The sequence below is a fragment of the Durio zibethinus genome, chromosome 3 (assembly GCF_047325235.1).
Source record: "Durio zibethinus cultivar Kanyao isolate XHJ-2024 chromosome 3, ASM4732523v1, whole genome shotgun sequence".
NCBI classification, from domain to species: Eukaryota; Viridiplantae; Streptophyta; class Magnoliopsida; order Malvales; family Malvaceae; genus Durio; species Durio zibethinus.
In genome coordinates this window covers 31,166,107-31,186,071 of record NC_143164.1, presented here as the reverse complement: position 1 = coordinate 31,186,071, position 19,965 = coordinate 31,166,107, and the positions used below count along the sequence as shown (strand labels likewise).

General features: G+C 29.8%; 2 protein-coding genes and 1 long non-coding RNA gene across 5 annotated transcripts; 1 reads left to right on the top strand and 2 right to left on the bottom strand.

The window, feature by feature from the left end:
* Nucleotides 1-112: 112 nt before the first annotated feature.
* LOC111283729 (ATP-dependent Clp protease proteolytic subunit 5, chloroplastic-like) lies at nt 113-6,344 on the bottom strand. 3 transcript variants are annotated; one of them, XM_022872331.2, is made up of 9 exons: nt 6,061-6,344; nt 3,354-3,473; nt 3,150-3,264; nt 2,963-3,055; nt 2,787-2,832; nt 2,595-2,667; nt 1,154-1,188; nt 961-1,049; nt 113-580 (listed from the first exon to the last, which is right to left on the bottom strand). In XM_022872331.2, exons 2-9 carry the CDS (start codon nt 3,434-3,436, stop codon nt 371-373), a joined length of 744 nt encoding a protein of 247 aa, XP_022728066.1. In that variant the 5' UTR covers nt 3,437-3,473; nt 6,061-6,344; the 3' UTR covers nt 113-370. The 3 variants fall into 3 exon arrangements, with proteins under 3 accessions (XP_022728066.1, XP_022728064.1, XP_089614610.1); XM_022872329.2 differs by lacking the exon at nt 6,061-6,344 and adding an exon at nt 3,725-4,115; XM_089758484.1 differs by lacking the exon at nt 6,061-6,344 and adding an exon at nt 3,725-4,121 and having other exon boundaries at nt 572-711.
* Nucleotides 6,345-10,367: 4,023 nt separating this feature from the next.
* On the top strand, nt 10,368-12,833 carry LOC111283767 (uncharacterized). The gene is made up of 3 exons (XR_002689430.2): nt 10,368-10,477; nt 10,634-10,908; nt 12,283-12,833. It is a non-coding gene; the product is annotated as an uncharacterized LOC111283767 (long non-coding RNA).
* Nucleotides 12,834-14,869: 2,036 nt separating this feature from the next.
* On the bottom strand, nt 14,870-16,322 carry LOC111283882 (uncharacterized). Its single transcript, XM_022872525.2, has one exon. The coding sequence runs from the start codon at nt 15,854-15,856 to the stop codon at nt 15,170-15,172; it is 687 nt and encodes a 228-aa protein (XP_022728260.1). The 5' UTR covers nt 15,857-16,322; the 3' UTR covers nt 14,870-15,169.
* Between the last annotated feature and the right edge of the window lie 3,643 nt (nt 16,323-19,965).

Here is a 19,965-nt window from a genome sequence, read left to right as displayed (position 1 = left end):
ATTTATATATAATTTTTATTAAAATTTTAGTTCACATCATATTCATACTTTTATTATATTGTTTTTATATAATACTATTATATTATATTTTAAATGATCAAATATGGTCACATAAAAAAAAAACCTATTGAATGCTATTACGTAATTAACAGCAAAAGATGTTTTAAAGAGAAAGAAGCACGCACTCTCCTAAAGACTACACCTATTTTCTAAGGTTTAATAATTAACATCAAAATTCATATTGCTACACCGGAAATATCATTATTATTCAATATTCAAATAGACTCAACTGGACAATCATTTCCGGTTCTCTTTACAATATGTCATGCCATTGATAGCAAAAATACCTAAAAGGAACAAACACACTAGGCTATGCGTTACTATCAGCCGTAGAAGCAAGTGGCTGAAGAGCATCGAGAGGATTCATGATGACACCATCAATAAGTCCGTATTCCATCGCATCTTCGGGGCTCATCCAAAAATCAAGTTCGGTATCCCGGGTAATCTTATCGAAGCTTTGACCAGTGTGGTAAGAAAGATACCCGCTTAAGATTGCCCTATGATGCATCATTTCAGTTACCTGAGAATCATGTCTGCTAGTCAGAGTACCGTATAACAACTGGACGAAAAAGAGGCTACAAACAAAACAGTTAAACAATCCAAAATGTTGATATTTGGCAAGGATCTTCATGAAGGCATTCCACTGGTACACTGTTCAAAAAACAATTTTTTTTCTTTTTAAATTTGGGTCCATCTTTAATAACAAAGTTTAACAAGCCTCCCACCCCACTCAAAATCCACCAAAGCAAAGAATAACAAAAATACATGTTCACCAGTGCTTGCTTGTCTTCTATCCTAAACATCAAGATACAATTGATTGTATCTGATTTATGCAGAGGGGTAGAGGAGGCAGAAGTAGAAAATTTAAACAGCATGAGGTTTGCTAAGAAAAATGCATACCAGAATTTCCAGCTCAGTTCGAGTTCCTTGACCTCCACCAAGAGGCTGATGTATCATCATCCTTGAATTAGGTAAACTGTATCGTTTTCCTAGAGTTTCGAAGAAAACAAAGGGATAAGTGCATTTAGTAGACTGGGGGAAACCTCACCAAACAACAGAGCTATGAATGGTACAAATCACAAGCATTATATACCTTTGGTTCCAGCACTAAGCAGAAAAGCTCCCATGCTGTTCATGGAAAAACAAAATACATATCCATTACTGATTGCAAACAATTGGATCCGCATGCAAATTGAAAATCTTATTCTCAGGAACATCCACAGACATCTTAATTTAGATATTTATTTCACATCAAAGGTTTGCAATTTCTAAAAATCAATCATAAGGCTCTAGTACTAAAAACATTATTTTTTCATATAATTAACAAAAGTCAACTAGGACCCAATACTCAGCTTCTAAGCATCTGGGAAAGACTAAATAAATAACATAAGATTATTTTGTCAGTCCATTGTCTGTGTGATTATGTTGTCATCTAGATTATAGGAACGACAAAGGGATTCACAAGAATCTTGAAACTGCCTTTATCGTCCATCTCAAATTGCCAGAAAGTAATCAATAATTACAGCCACACAATTCCATCACAAAATGGAAAATTATTTCAGCATTAAATAAAAATGCTTTAAACATTTCAAACAGAATCAAGAACCAGCATTTTGGTGGAATTTCAATCAACAGACGAGAAAAGGTACTGACCCTTGGCTCCGTAGCTAATTTTATAACTAGCTAAACCCAAATTGTAGATACTCTGTTACCAGAGAAAACAAGGATATGTCATTAGGCAATTAATTCCCTAGACGTATAAATCACTAGAAAAACAATCTAAAACTTGCAACTTTAACAGCACCTGTTAGGTTTCTAGGCTGACATGCCGATATCAGGGCAGGTTTTTTCTGCAAAAACAGCAGGCAGTTTAGGCCACCCCATCTCCACACATCCTAAACCTATCCTTACCACCCTCATACCGGGGGCTCCTCCTTTTCCCTTTGCCCACCCTCATGCCAAACAATCAGTTCCCATCCCACCCTAGTGTTCATAAAATCCATTATTATGCATTACGATGTAACACTTGAGACTGAGTGTAAGCCATGTCACAAAATGCAGCCATACAAGCTACTATGAACAGACATACAGGCCAGAACCAGGCTGTAAACCTATAATATTCCGGCAGCAGGGACACCAAATAGAATACACATAACTCCACTTCCCTAAAGTGGGGGATTAAACTACATGTGACTTTGAAATACAAAGCTCAGGCATCAAGCTGGGGGAACATGAGGAAAAAAAAATCCAATCTCAATCACTACGCCCCCTCTATCTCAAGTAAATTTAAGTATTAAAACCCATTTGGCCAAAAAATATATATTACACATATTAAGATATATTCTCATCAAGGATTGGATATCTGTCAGAATGAATCAAATACCGTGATATTAAGTTTCAAAGTTAAGATCAATCCTCAATTAATAGACAAAGTAGACATAGATGCAAAACTATTGTTATCCACTATTCCATAATTTAGATTTGAAAATATAAGTGCATTACAAACAGAAACAATTACATCAATGAATTTATACCTAGCTGCAAGTCCAACACAGACAGTCGAGACATCAGGCCGGATATGCCTAATAGTATCAAATATGGCCATACCTAAGAAAATTCAAAACCATACAAGTTAGGCAAGGCAATAGAAAATTGTCACTAGCTTGCAATTTGACACAAACCAGTTCAAGTATAAACACATGATTCTCATTAGATAGATACATTACCTGCCGTAACTGACCCTCCAGGGGAATTGACATACATGACAATGTCCTGTTGACAAGATCAACAAATGCACAAGTAGTAAATAATATTCATAATGGCATTCAAGGTTGCTTATTTTTTTATGGAAAGAAAAATGGTGTGTGATATTGACAAAGAGCAAGCATGGAACCAAACAAACCTTATGAGGATCGACAGCATCAAGATAGAGAAGCTGAGCTACAATGATGTTTGCCATATCATCATCAACAGGTCCACCACAGCGAACTATTCTCTAAGAGTTGAAAGAAACAACTGCTATAAGAAGTAGATAAGAGAGAAACCAAAGCCTTTTGAAACCAAAATTCACAACCAAAACAAGTCCATACTTGTTGAAAAAGTTGGCTAATAACACTATGAAATCGCTCTTGCACCATCGGAGGTGGCCCCCGCTCTCGTGCATATGCAGGGAAGTAAGGTGACGATGGGACTTGTAAATCATCCCTACATAGTTACAAAATAATATATCTAATCTTTTATCACATAAAGGTATACAAAATTACATAGGGTTGTAGTTTCGAAGAAGCATGTACCTTATTGACCAGATTCCCTGACGAGAGCTTGTCTCTGGAGGCCAAAACTCTCCAGTGGAAACAGCCTTTGGCTGAGAACTCATCACATTCTTTTGATTACTAACAAGCTTCTTCAATTTCCTGAAAAAAAAACTTCGAACTTAGCCAATTAGGTGAAAAGTAAAAACCAAAATATCAGGAAATAAGAAATCCATCTTGCATCCTCCCAACAGAAACCAACATGAAAAAAAAATGTGTTTTAATTAAGGTTGGAAGAACGGCAACTCTACCTCCTAGATTCCAGAATGTCGAATTAATCGTTTGATTAAAAAAGATTTGAAATTCAAAAAGAGAAAGAGGGAATAAAAAAAAAAAAAAGAAAAAGGAAATACCTGGGATGAAGGGGATGGAAAGGAAGAGATAACTTATAAGAATTAAGATTGGGGCTTGAGTTTGGAGAGAATAGCAGAGAAGTCGAACGAAGAGACGACGCCAATGTCGAAACGCACGTTTGCGCCATTCTTATCTACCTTTTACCTGTCCGAACCAGATTTAAACCGAAATTGGAACGCTTGTTTAAGCCGTGTTTTTATTGCAATGGACTGAGGAATGTAAGGTGACCTTATCTCTCAGTTTAGGGCTAAGGGGGGCAGTGGCCTTCGGGGACGATTCTAGAGAAGTGAAGTGGAACAAGAAACTAGTTTTACTTAAAACAGTGACTTCCTCTTACGTTTTCCCCTAACTGATCTTTTTGTTTGACCCGAATCTGGATTACGGACGGGTTACGATCCAGAAGCAGATAGTACATCGGTTTTTATAGTATTTTAAAAAGATTATCGTCAACGTTCGGGAGTTAAAGTTCGGCCCGTTAACTTGGATATTGATCCAACCGAATTAGACTTGCCCAAGGGGCCGAGGGCTAGACTATCCATCCCAAGGAGGAGAATAGATCAAATCTACACTCCAACATTCAAAATCTGAATCCGGTTTAGTTTGACATATCTTTTCTATTATTTTATATATAATATATAATTTATACTACATAAAGCATAAAGACATATAAAGTATTTATAAAGTGTTGCTATCTTATCTCCACTCGATACAAACCCGTTGCATGGATAAACATCTTTAACAAATAAATTAGAGACGATTTCAATTTCTTTTACATGCTCTTGAAAATTGTGAGTACTTTAGGTAATTCGTTAAACATGATGCAGTATAAATGAAAATAGTCTATTCTATTGTTCACTTACGGGAAATCAATACCTTAGATATGCGGTTGTTATTCAACTTCTGACAATTTTGCTCATCATTTTTTTCACACCATTATTTGTTTTTTTACCAATAAAAAAAGAAGAAAAATATTTCAAATGTCATGTTTCCATTTTTTTTCTTTCCAGAAAAACGTATTTTTCACTAAATTCTGAAACAACTTATACCACAGAGATTTCTGAATATGAGATAAGAAATTGTTTCAAGTAATTGATATATTGCACAGCCGGTGTCACGTCCACGACACTAACTTTTGACACATCTACAATTAAATTTCATTCAATTTTATTTCATAAAAATCATCTCATTAAGTTAAAAAATGATATGATTATCGATATTTTAAAATCGACCTAATACATAATTAATATGAGATTCATAAATTTATTTTAAATTATGACATCTTCTTTTACTCTTTCAATAACTTATCTTTTTCGATGATACATCACTAATACTTTAAGCTGACAATAACATAAAATTCACATCAAGTTATGAGATGTTATTTACTTTAACTCATTAAATTTTTTAATTTTATCTCATAAAAAATATTTTACAAATTAAAAATAATATAATTATGTCTCCGTATCAAACTCTGATACATAACCCTTAAAAAGATTCTTTATTTCTCTCTACATCCATGACCTTGCTTTCAGAGAGAGTCCATCTAATTTCATTCCATGTGAATTTATAGCTGTAGACCAACAATAAAATGATGAAAACATAAGCTGAACATACAGACACGTCCTCTAGCGTCGAGTGCTAGAAAACTCTTCCATGGAGATAAAGTTGTTATCAGCTAATTTTACCAGAAGGATGCTCCAGCAAGACCATTAATCCTAAAAGAACGAAAATCAAAGCAGTAGATTTATACTGCACAGATCCCCAATCACTACAAAAGCAGCTTTAATTTATCACACACGAAATCAGATTAAACAAGAAATTTGAGGATAAAAGGGCTAAAGATTCAAAATACAACATCCATAAAAACGCATAAAAGACATAATAGAATAAAAATGAAGGGCACGAATTGGGTGGTTAAAAACCACTAGCAGCATAATATAGCAAAAGGAATTTCCAATGTAAAAACATGGAGGCCAAATAATCAAGAACATGAACTTTCATAAGCAAATTGATCGAATTATCCAGATTAAATAAACCCAGAAAGAAACGAAAGAAATTCAAAATGCAGTAGAAGGGGCATTAACCTTGGTCCAAATGATAAAAACCAAATAATCCTATGAAATAGATTGATACAGAGAATTGGAGAATAATATTATCCCATAACAGGCAAATCATCATCAAATCAAAAGCACCCGAGATAAAAATATCCAAAAGCACACGAACCAATCCATCAAACAAAAACCCATTATCGAAAAGTAACCAAATTCAACCCCCACTCAAATCCGTAGAACAAATCAGCAAAGGGGAAAAAAAATCCCACGACTAATCGATTATTTACCTTCACGATATGGCCGTACACAAGAAATTGAGGAACCCTCGAAAGAGAAGAAAAAGAAAAGAAGATGAGGAAAGAGCAGAGCGAAAGAGAAACGAAGAGAGTGGAGTATGTTGGAATGTAAAAAAATATATATATGGATTTTCGTAAAGGAGAAAAAAAAAAAGAAGGTAGGAAGGAAGGTTAAGATTATAGAGAAGTTTTGGGGTTAGAGAAGGATAGATATAAACTGTAGTAACAATGGTGAAACGAATGAGAAAGGACAGATAGAGGTAAAGGAGAAGAAAATGACTTATTATCTCCTCGTTCTCCATTTTTTTGCTATTGCCACACCACTCCCTGTGTCTTTTTTTTTTCGTTTGGATGGAATAGAAGGTGGATTTTTTATTTTTTGTGTTTTATTTTTCGTTTGGATGGGTTGGAAGGTGGATTTTAAGTTTTTTAGATCTTTGATTTGATCACTTGATTTGTCGACACAACTCACCCTTTTAACTCTTTCTATCTCTATCGTGTGTGCTTTTTTTACCTTTCGCTCATTTGTTCTTCTTTTCTTTGCCTAAACGCCTTTTATTTTTCCTTTTTTTCTTCAACTACTACTGCTATTACACATGTTTACTATTATAGCCAAATCTTGGTGTGCTTCAGTTCTGTCATGATTGACATTGAATTGAGCAATGGACGAGGCTTTATGGTCGAGAGTGATCTTAGAGCTATGCATTGACAGTATAAGTCTAGGAGCATGTTGCTGATTAAATGTGCAAGCAATGTCAACACTAACTCTAAAATGTACGGACCAATGTACAGGACCTTTGGAGCCTAGTAACCAATTGGATGCTGTCGGTCAAAACCATGTGCAAGCACCTTTGATGGGTTGGTAAAGCAGCGAGTAGAATGCTGGAATTATGATGGCCAAGAGACAAGTTACTAGGCCCTGAGTTTGGCTGAAGAGGGCCTTAAGATGGTTGGAGAGAAAAGTGACCCAATTTCAAACATGCTTATGGTTCTCAGTAGCAGAGCTATAAAATTTTCTACACTTTGTATAAGAGGACAACTGATGTCAGCTCTCTTCCACTCCATTGGCTAGTGAGCAAGCGAAGGACCTGATTAGTTTGAAGTGAGTTACTCCTAGGTACATGTGGTGTCTAAGCGGACGGGTATCGTTGGGTCATGAGTGTGGCATAGTATCTTCTCGGGTCATGATAAACTCGAAGACAGTTTGGGCCAATGAGCCTTTTAGCATACCTTTGCGTTAAACAATGGGGTTAGACACTAGCGTTCATTATGCCTCTCAATTTTCCCTCATTGAGTCGATTCAATTAGTAACCAAGGATTATGATATGGTATTTACGTAAGAGGGGCACCATCAAGCTTGAAGGATAAATGAGCTAGCAAACAGGCACGATGCTGACCCTTATGGTGATTCGATGGAGGTGTGCTGTGGTTAGGATAGCACACTTGAGTTTTACGAGGTGGGATGGGCATGATATAAGGTGTCCATAATACATATAGACAACCTAGAATGAGGCTAAGGGTTAAGACCTTGAGATATATGTTTTCGTGAGATAAAATAAGCTTGGTATGGCTCTGGACTAGCTACAGACCAACATCTGTGTCATGCTTTCAGGTTTTAGGCACGAGAGCTTATGGATGATCTAAATGGGAATGGTGTTGAGTTTTCATCATACCAAAATGAGATATAATTAAGAAAACTGGGGTTGCATGCCCCTATATGGATTCGAAGGTTGGTGCTCGGAACCTTGGTGCCTGCGAGCATAGAAGGGTGCTCAAAGCCACTTTGAGACTTGTGTGCTCACGATGATGATGGGAGTTAGGTTCCTCCTTATAGAGTTTGAGAATGATGCGTGAGACTTTACAGGGTTAGAGCTACAAAAAGCTTACGAGTAAGCCGCTTAAATAATCGATATCAAGCTATCCATGGAGAAATGGATTCGCGAAAGGCTGACCTCAACTATGAGTAGTCTTAGTGCCGCACAGACACGTAATTTCGATTTAAAGATCACATGACCTATGACATTTATGCTGCAAAAGCATGTGCAAGTTTAGGTGCTCATAATAGTAGCTCTTTCTTTTTATTCTTAACCCTATTAAGTGTTATGTGTTGCTAATTTATTAGCCTATTCCCCCGAACATTTGGATGGGTCTTTATGTTTTATTAATTTAAGTTAAATTATGCTAATGGTTCATATATTTTAACGAAAGTTGAAATTTAGTTTCTTTATTATAATTTATTGAAATATAGTCTTGTATTATTTTGATTTAATAATATTAATTTAAATACTAATTTTGTTAAATTTTTATCGTTAAAATGCTAACATAATCTTTGATTTGATGATGTAGTCGTTAACTTTGTTAATGTAGCATTAACTTTACTAATCAGGTGTAGATTTTACTTACATGATAATATAGATTAATAAAATAAATCGTCAAATTATGCAAATAATCTTATATTCACACATAATTTAAAATTTAATCTCTCTTGTCTAATTTATAAAAATATCATCTTTGTACAAGTTAAATATGATAATGTTGGTTTAATTACTAATACGATCAACTATTTTTCATTAAATTATTGACATAACTACTATCTTTTTATAAAATCATCTAAAAGTTAAAACATATCCTAAAATATTTTTAAAAATAAGAAAAATTAAAAATAAAAAAATAATTTTTTTAAGCTTATGCGAATTCTACAAAAACAATAAATGTTTTTTTTCAAATATTTTAATATTTTAAAAAATCTTTTTTTATTTTTTAAACAATTAGAGTTCAATTTTTTAAAAAAATTAAAAATTTTGAATTACTTAAAATTTTTTTTTCTGTTTTAAAATATTAATTTCAATTTTTCAATATTTTAACTTTTTTTTAAAAATAATATTTCTTGAATTTTTATGAAAAATTGATTTCATTTTTTAAAATATAACTATAAATTTTTGGAAAATTTAAATATTTACCAATATTATATTTTAAAAATTAATAATTTTCTAATTTTTTAATAAAATTAAATATTTTAAATATTTACAAATTTTTATAAAATTTTTAGATTTTTTACTAATTAAATTTAATATTTTAAAATTAAAGTATTGGAAAAATTAAATATAATATTTTTTAAAAATTGATAAATTCTAAATATTGAAACTATTTTTTAAAAATTGAAATATGATATTTAAAAAATAAAGAAATATTTTTTAAATTTAAAATATTAGGAAAAATTAAATTTAATATTTTTAGGAATGAAGAAAAATTTTAAATAATTCATAAATTTGAATTTTTAAATTAAAATCTTACTTTTGTAAAAAAATTCAAGAAATTATATTTTTAAAAAACTTAAAATATTAGAAAATTTTTAATTTCATATTTTAATAAAATTCAAAAAAACTTGAAAAATTATTTTTAAAATGTTTATCATTTATAATTTGTCAAATTGTTTTAGATTTTTTGGGACTTTAATTTTCAAATGTTTTTATAAAATGACAACGGTTAAGTCAACAAAATTAACGAAAAGTAATTGATTGTATTAGCAATTGTATCAATATTATTAAATTCAATTTGTATGAAAAAGATATTTTTATAAATTATACTAAAATGATTAAAATTCAAATTTTGTTTGAATACAAATATGATTTACAAATTTTGATAATTAATTTCATTAATCCATATTATCACATCAGAAAAATTAATACCATTTTAGCAAGATCAACATCTATATCTTTAGGTCAACATCGATATCTATATTTTTAACAATAAAAATTTGATGAGTTTAGCAATTAAATTATAATTATCAAATCAAAATAGTATGAAATTATTATAAATTGAATATCAATGGATCATAAACATTTAATAATGTAATATTTACCAGTAAAATATCAATGAACTACCGATGGATTTTACTAGCAAAAAAAATTTCATCGATATTCAATAGATATATATTTGGAAGGAAGTGGAAATTTTAGTATAAGAATCACCTATGAAATAATCTGTCTATAATCCGTAAGCAAATGTTTTAGTGATAAACTATCGATGAATTGTTTTATTGATTAAAAAATTTTGTAAAAATTTAAAATAAAATAAAATAAAATAAAGCTTTTTTAAACTATATACTATTTTGGTTACCTACGAAATTTCTCTTGGTAATCGGTAGCTTTTTTAAAATTAAAATCCCCAAACCCTTTTTGATACCCTAAGCCTCATCCCCATTCCTCTCGTAGACCAGCCCTCGCTCGCTCGCTCTCTGCGCTCTCCTCTCCTCGACGAAGCTCGTTTGCCGCCCTCTCCCCCCCCCCCCCCCCCCGACCAAATAGCAGAGAAACCCTCGCTCACTCTCCGCCCTTGTCCTTGCCGCTCGCGATGCGTCACGGCCACCCTCCCCTCTGCCGCTCTCCACAAATTTCGCGCGCCTTTGGTTGGTCTTCATTTGCTAAATGTTGTGCTAACTGTTCCCAAAATTTGTATAGCATATATTTTACACGATTACCATTCATCATTAACTGAACTATTATCTTGGTTAATCTACCACCATGAGTTTGTGCTGCAACTCTTAACAAAGGTCGTTTGTTAGGTAAGATTCCCTGACGAATGATTAAAAAGATATGGGCGGCTGCTTCAAGGAAGATCAAATTGTCAACTCAGCTTGTATTTGCTGAGGATAAGATAGTTTGGAGTGTGGCTACTGAGAGAGAGAGAGAGAGAGAGAGAGGCAGAGAAAAATAAATCAGAGATGGCGCAAATGTGGGTGAAATTCAGGCCGTCGAAGATGATGGGGAGAATAATATAGCATCTTGCTACTTGGGATCAAAACCCTCAAAATTCAACCTTAGCATCTTCCTTCTCTCGGTTAACATCTTCTTTACTTTTGCCTTTGCCTTTTTATCATTAAAATGCATTCAAACACATGCTTGCGTAGACAAGGCCATCACTATATATATATATATATATATATATATATATATATATATAATTATATGATTTTATATGATTTTTAAAATTAAAATTATATGATTTTTAAGATAAAAAGTTTAAAAAATTATAAATATAATTTTAAAATATATATATAAAAAATTTTAGACAATCAAAAAAATATACTCCTTCTATTTTATTTTTTTTTGAGATGTTTCAAAATTATGATTTTTTTTAATATCTAAAATTTTTATTTTTTATATTTTAAAATTATATTTTAAAATTTTTTTATACTCCTATTTTATTTTTTATTAATTTTTTGAGATGTTTCAAAATTATTTTTTTTTATATCTATTTTTTTTGTATTTTACAATTATATTTTAAAATTTTTAAACTTTTTTATCTTAAAAATCATATAATTTTAATTTTAATACTAAATACATTAAAATCAAAAAATTTTTTTTAAAACTTCGTAAAAATAATATATGATAAATATTTTAAGACAAAAAAAATATAAAATAAAAAGAGAACAAGAAATTTTACAATCTTATTACTAATTTGTGATTCATCCCCTTGATTGAAAAGGGTACTTAATTGGAAACCAGTGTTGAATGTGTAAAAAGGACATACAGACTCGTGACTCAAGGCAGTAGTGAACTTGAAATTTGAGCATGATGATTTGGTTGCCTGTATGGCTATAACCCATGTTAGTGGCTGTGATATAGGTCTGCTGTCTACATATTTGAGTTAAAATATGAGTAACTTGTGATTATAACAAACTTTAACTGAAATTTTCAGACTTGTCTTTTCTTAATCATTTCTCTTACCCCCTTTTATCATTTTTTTCCTCTTTTGAATAAAACTTCATTTTTCAAATTGACTTTATCAACTATGATTGGACCAGATTACATTACCATATATTTGATCAGCAATCAAATGGACAGACAATTGAATTAATACTCGTTTATGTTGTGGATAAATTATCTGTCGTCTTAGGTCCTCTTGATGTGAAAGTGAGCATAAAAACTCTTGTCATATGCCGAAGTGACGTTCACCGTTTCAAGGTGAATTGCTCTCTGCCATATTATGTTTTGTGTTTTATATAATTGCTCCGAATTCTTGATTATAGTCTAAGACCCTGATCTATGTGCTCTGCTTGTTACAATTCATCATCAACAACTGAACTATTACCTATCCATAGTTTCATTGGCTTTGTAAATTTAGCTAGTCATGCGTTTTTTGCTTATAACTGACTTCTTTCTACCAAAATCAATGTACTAACTTAGTTCTTGACTTTTACATGTTGGTCAGGACATGATTTATAAAGTGCAGATGAGTAGCATGTGACATGGTCCTTCTTACTTCCTACTTTAGGAGTTGCAGCATGGTGGTAGACCTGAATAGATTGCTGCTCTACAGTCTGAGGCTGAGGTATCTTGAAATTTTTTTCGTATGTTCTGGCTTTTTCTTTCAAATTTCGAATTTCAATCTTTAGCTAGGATGTTGAATTAATGAATACAGTGTCCAGTTAGAGATTTTATTTATAATCATATTTATATATGAAGTTGCAGACTAATTTGGTTGACTTTATCTTTGCTCTCTGTTCAAGATATCGAATGGCTCCACAATTACCATCACATGCATTAAGATTCACTCTTACTAAACTTCTTGAGTTTCGTTCAAAGAAAGATAGTTTCCTAGTTTCAAATAAGCCAAATATTAATTTGTGTACTACCAAATGTTTGTTAAGGATTTGGAACATATATGTATTTTTGTATTTTTTTGTTAAGGATTTGGAACATATCGTTATTTTTGTATTTTTATGTAATTAGAATTTATAAATAATTTTACAAAATATTATTATTTTTTATAAATAAAATATTTTATTTATTTATTTATGTATATTTTAATATTCATATCATTACTTTAAAAATAATTTCAAAAATATAATAAAATGATAAAAAATTATAAAATAATAGTTAAATATGATTGAAAAATAAATATTATCAACAAAATTTTAATTATTATTGATGTATTTTTTTAAAAAAATTTAATTAATTTTGAAAAAAAATATTAAAATAAGAATTGACAGAAAAAATATTTTATTAACAGAATTATTCATTGATAATTTATTGACGGAATAAAATAATATCGATAGAATAGCATTACCGACATGGTTTATCCGGACAAAATTTTTTCATTGGTAAATCCATTGGTAATATTATTACCGGTGAAAAATGAAGTATTATTGATAAAAATTTTCATCGATGATATCTCATTTTTTGGTAGTATGGTGACTACATTTCTATGAATTATAGTAAAGAATCTAAATTTCAAATTTCTATAAAATATAAAAATTATTGTAATAATTTAACTATCACTGTGAGTAGTGTTTTTGTTTGTATTAAACTCTTTTTACATAATAAGATTTAGTTTAGAGTGGCTGTCACAGTTTAAAAAAAATTTTAGTTTGAATAAATGTGGGCCAAAATATGAAAAATAAATCCTCCAATATTTTAAAAAAATTTAATTAAACACTTATGCTATTATTTTTATTATCTAAATAAACCTCTTAACTCTTATTTTTCACTATTTAAGTCCTTATTTATTATTGTAACTAAATGAACCCTTCAACTCTTATTTTTCACTATCTAAACCCTTCTAATTAATAAAAAAAGAAAATATCTATATTTATATGAAAAATAATAAAAAAAAGAACTTAAAATCACTTTTATAATTTACATATGAGTATAGATTTTTTTATTAATTTTACAAATAGGCATTTCTTTTTTTAATTATTTTTATGTGGTATCAAATGATTATTATTTTTTATTAATTTTCATATAAATATGGACTTTTTTATTAATTTTACATATGGACATTTCCTTTTATTATTAAATATTAATTTTACATATAGATATTTTTTATCACTAATTATTTTCGGTTATGGTGTCAAATAATTAATCTTTTTTTATTAATTTTCATATAAATATAGAGATTTCTTTTTTTTATTATTAATTTTATATATTGGTATTTCATTTCTAATAAATATTTTTGGTTATAATACCAATTGATAAAAATTTTTGTTAGGCCATTTATTTTTTAAATCTTCATTCTTTATACATTTTTTGTCACTTGCATAATTTTTTGTCATATCATTGTATTTACATGTCTTAAAATATGTTAATGTGTCATTAATTTAATTGTAGAAGGGTTTAGATAGTGAAAATAAGAGTTGAGATATGTATTTAGATATAATAATAATATAAAGGTTTGGATAATGAAAAATAAGAGTTAAGAAACTTATATAGATGAAATAATAGTATAGGGACTTAATTAAATTTTTTTTTAATACTTGAGAGGCTTTTTTATATTTTAGTAAAAAGAAGTGTTTAAAAAAGTTTAAAACTTTCAAGTATTCCGTATTATTGTAAAAAAGTATTGTAGTGAATTGATATATCTAAAAAATACATATAAAATAATAAAAATATAGAGATATGAAGATAATAAAATTATTTTAACCACAAAAGTAGTGGTTGAAAAAAAAAAAAAAACCTCTTTATTAACTTTTTGATTTAAACATACAAGCCAGTTTTTCAAACTGTAAAGTTATATTTTTTTATTATTTAAGATTGAAATTAATAAAAATGATTTTTAATTTCAACCTGGATATTAAAATAGCTAAGCTAACTCGTCACAGTTAAAAAAGAAGGGTAGTATACTTTTTTTTTTAATTTGAAAAAAGTAGTATTTTGAAGTGAAAAGATATATGCATATTGCACTCAATCAAATATTTAAGTACATTAATATAAATTTTTAAAAAATAATTTCTTATATTTAAGTACTCTCAATCAAATGTTTAGAAAATAGTTTCTTAACCATCATTACACATTTTTCTTTTGTTTCTTTTTGCAGGAAACAAGTGTAGAAAGTGTGAATGGACAAATTAACATGAAAAATATTCCTTCAGAAAAATATATGCCCAATAAAGGGCCGTACCATTAATTAACGATAAGAAATGGTAACAAAGTTTCTTATTTTTTGCCGCAAAAGGTCTCTGCTTCACAATGAACGACGAATCAAATTATAAGATACTTTTTTCTTAAAAAATTATATATAAGATACCTTTTTTTGTCACTAAAACACAATAATTTTTTGACTTAATTTCGTTTGATTTTAGACCTTTTTAATTGTTCCTCTAAAAGTGGACCAAGTCGACACCAATGGCCAAACTGTTGCTAATCATCTTTCCAAGCAATAAATCCATCTCCTTTATTGGCGACTCAATGTCGGCTTCTTCGAAAGCATCCTCACAGGCGTGTACATTCTCCACATTGGAGCTTAGCTCCATGCTCAACTGGTAAAGGTCGCGAATAGAAATGGCATCAAGGACTTTCTGATCGCTGTCGAGAATGGCGTTGTAGCTGTCGATGCATGTTTCAAGGCAGGAAGCGACGTGTTTTGGGGTAGACGGATCCTGAACGAGCCTCGTAGCCTTGGCCAACGCTTCCTTGGTCTTGTTATTCATTGCTTCAATCCCGACTTTGAGGATAGACACAGGTTCTATAGCAACTATTTCACCCAGGAATGGAACAGTTGTGATTAGACATTCGATGGGGTGGTCAGTGTCTCCACAGATTCGCTGAAGGGTAGGATCGATGTTACCAGGTAATATAGAAAATGTTTGACCAGGCTTTTCCCCTTCAGGTTCAGGAAAGCTGAAAGAGTACTGTACATCGAATGAAGATGGAGCGGAAGCTGGTGATCCAAACGGGACCGATATATCACTGGAAAGGGGTGAAGGGGCAGAGGTAGAAGCAGAGAAGGAGAAGAGACAGGAGAGGGAGATCATGAGGCCTAGGATATTGAAATGGTTGATCTCCATGGTCTCTTCTCTTGGAGGAAAGCAACGCAAGAGGAGAGATACGGGAAGGGGAGGGCTTTTTTTGTTGTGTCAGGGAATGGAAATTGTGAAATATTTAAAGTACTTTTAAGGCATTTGCTGTGCATGGAAATAGCGTCTCTGCTCGACTTCTGCCACAATCTAATTTTAGCATAACCAGTTTTCCTTTTATTGCAATGGTTCACGTTCAAATCCTCCCTTTTCCTTCGTATCAGTTAGAGGAGAAAATGGAAAAACGAGATAAAAAATCCTCAATTAACAGTAATAAGTGTGCTATGACTTTCAATCAAATGAGATTTCCATAGATCTGGAACCGTTAAAATTAGTTAAGAAAAGAGGAAAATTCCAAGGCAATGGCTAGATATTACCTATAAAAACGTTGCAACGCCATATATATTTAGGGTTAATTTAGAATTGTTGTTTTTGTTGAAAATTTTTTTAGTTGAGAAATTGCATCGAGAAATGTGTGATTAAAAATTTTAAGTATTTGGTATTATTGTGAAAAAGTGTTATGTGAGTAATTGAAATATTTAAAAATATGTATAAAAAATAATAAGATATTCAAAATATAAAGATAATATAGTGATTTTATATTTCAAACACATTTTTTCACCTTAAAAATAAACTTGTCTAATAATTGGGCTATTTGTTTGAAAGTTCTTATGAAATTTAAAAAAGTTTGGACATAAATTTTAAACTGGTTAAATAAGGTTGGGCTTAAAATTTGACCCGTTTAAAAAACTAACATGACTTTGGATATGAAATTTAAAATTCGAATTCGATTCAATTTGAATAAATATTACATATATTTTATTTATATTTATATTACATAAAAATAAATAAATAAATAAATAATATATACATTAATATTACATACCTATATACACTAATTGCATTCAAAAACTTAAATAAATAAAGTATTTTTAAGTTTTATTTTGTTAATTATTTATTTATAACATTTATTATAAAATTATTTTTTATTTAAAAAAAATTGAAATATAGACTAACTTGGACGGGCCTAGATATTCTTTTAAAAATAAACTGGGTTTGGATTCTAAAATAAGACTTGTTTTTTTGGGTAGGTCTAATCTTGAACAAGCTTGAAGCTTATTTATACTTTGTTTAGGTCCTACTCATGGATAAATCTATTCAAAATAGTACTTTTTAAGAAGCATTTTTATTTAAGTTTAAAAATTAAACTTTTAAATTTAAAAATTACTTTTTTTTTTGTTTACTATTGAAATTGAATCAAAAGCAACCTACTTTTAACTTAAACTAGATCTTACTAATTATACGACAATAATAAAAGTAAAATTTCAAATTCATAAATTACAAGCTACAATTAGAATATGTGGCAAAAAAATCCATCAATGTTTAAATTAATGTTTTATATTTATATATATGGAAATCCATGAAACTCGAGCCACACACTCCAATCTTATAATTAATTTCCACCCTTCCCTTTCTTGAGTTAGGGTCTATTTAGATCCTCGTTTCACGAAAGTGCAATGTGATTAGAGGAAACAAACTCATTATTATCTCATTCAAATAATATAAAAATAGTACAATTGAGTTATTTTTATTGATGGTATTTTCTTGTGTTTTAATTAAAGAGAAAAAAAATGAGGATGAGGGAAAAGATAGTTGTAACCTATAATCAAAAAGCACAGTAAAAGGATAATGGAGTTGTCACTCCGAGATGTGCTTCGTCGCTCAAATCAATATATTGTCTAATGTGTGTTTTTAGGAATAAGACTAGGAAGATAGAAAAATGGTAAAGTGTGTGTCCTCAAGAAAAAAAGAGTTTTAGGGTTAGGTTTACCTCAGTTTCCTTATGTACATGGTTCTTCTCCACCTTCCATATAGGATAAAGAGTCATGATCTAACTAAAACAATTGACAGTTTGGGGGATATAAAACTTGAGGAGGTCCCACATAAATGGATGTGAATTGCATTTAATAATTTCAGGTAGATGTGGGCCACATTTAATGATCTTAGGGTTGTATTTAATGATCTCAAGGCAACATTTAATGATAAAAGGCAAGTTGGTGGCCCATTAGTCAGTTCCAAAGTGATTTTCTTGAATAAGTGGTGAGCCGTTCCCATAGGATAGGTGACATGTCTATTTGGATGTGCCTTGTCTGAGAAACCTAAGGAACTTGGTGCATTGATCGAGTTTTGATTGTTAATTGATTGATTTAGACGTAACAATTTTCATCGTGTTGTACCCATGATCTACAATTAGAGTTTTAAGGTTTAGTAGAAAATAGTTTTTCCATCAGAGTCTCTTTTTCCCTTTTTATAGATTTTATTAATTAATTTTTAAAAAGATTTTTAATTATTTATTTAAAGTGACAAAAAAACTTATATAATTACGTAATAAATAAACATGTAAATAACAAAAATTTTGAATAAGTACACATATAAATATATTTATACATATAATTAATTACACAAAAAAAATTTTATATATAATTAATTATATAATAAATACTTACAACATTATTATAAATACATAAATACAAACATAAAGATAAAATATATACTATAAATTTTATTAATTTTTAATTATTTATTAATTTCACAAATATTAAATATATACTATAAATTTCATTATATACAAAATTTAATCTAGGGCAAATTAAATAATTGGTCATTAAACTATTACAATGTTTTTAAAGTGGTCACTAAAATATTAAAATTTTCAATATAATCACTAACGTTTGAATAAATATTTTTTTAGGTTATTGTGCCATTAAAAGGTAAAGTTTTTTTTATATTGCTTAACTAATTAAAAACACTCTGTTGACATGGTCCATTTTTTTTTCACGTTATACAAAATTACAAACGTTTTTTTTATTTATTTCCCCGTTTCCCCATTTCTTTCCCTTATCTTTTTTGTTCATTCTCTTTCAGTTTTGCTTTTTCTTTGATTAATAATGAAAAACACTAATATGAGTATTTTTTTTTATCATTGTGGAATACCAGCTAAGTTGAAGACCTCCTAGTCAAATGACAATCTTGGAAGAAGGTTTTTGGGTTGCAAGAGTTATATGCATTCATACGAATGTTGTTTCTTTAATTGGTATGATCCACCAGTTGATAATCATGCAAGAACTGTGCTTATTGGGTTTTTAAGAAAAGTGAGAACCGTTGAAAGCTAACGAAGAAAGGAACGTGTATTATGGATTTTGTTGTTGGCTTGTTATTTGATTTTCGCTTTGAATAAACTTTGATATAATTATCTAAGTTTGTTTACTATTGAATGTTATGTATTATTGGTTTTAGGGTAATGTTTTAGGTGCATTAGGCATAATGAAATTGAAGGAGTATGGATTTGTTGTGTATTTTTTATCTAATGTTAGTGAATGATGGTAGCCATAGGATGGGTTTTAGACCATCTTTGTATCAAGTGAAAGCTATACTATGTAATAAACTCATATTATTTAGCTGTTTCAGTATGCTATTAGATTATGTAGTGATTTCTATTACTTTACTCTAAACCTAACTTTAACAAACATGTAACTTTAACAAATAAAGTATTGATAATTATAATCAAGCCAAAACATATTTTATATTGATAATAAAAAAACCAATAAATCAAAAACAAATAAAGCAGTAATAGATTAAAAAACATGATTGTATTAAGAATTATAAGGCATTTACACCATTTTGGTTAAATGTAGTTTTAGTATGTTGGACTTGAAACAAACTCCTAAACATCAATCTATTTGTATTCTCTTTACATATATAAATTCTTTACATGTATACCCTTATTAATAAAAATAAACTCTTTATTTACAAAAAGAACCTATACCCTTATAAAAAAAAAAAAGAAAGACTTGTTACTAATCCAATATACCAAAAACTAAGACATTTCTATTAGATCAAATTCTTAAACTATTTATGTCCACAACATTCACAAACCCAGTCATGTACACAAAATAAAAACTCCTCTGCAAGTTTTGGTTTTTCATTCCATGGTTTTGGCTTTGCTTGTCCTTTAATGCCTTTTTTGTTGTATTGAATATTGGTTGGAAGTAGCTTTCTTTTAGCAACATGCTAAATTAAGTACTTGCACTACACTTGTA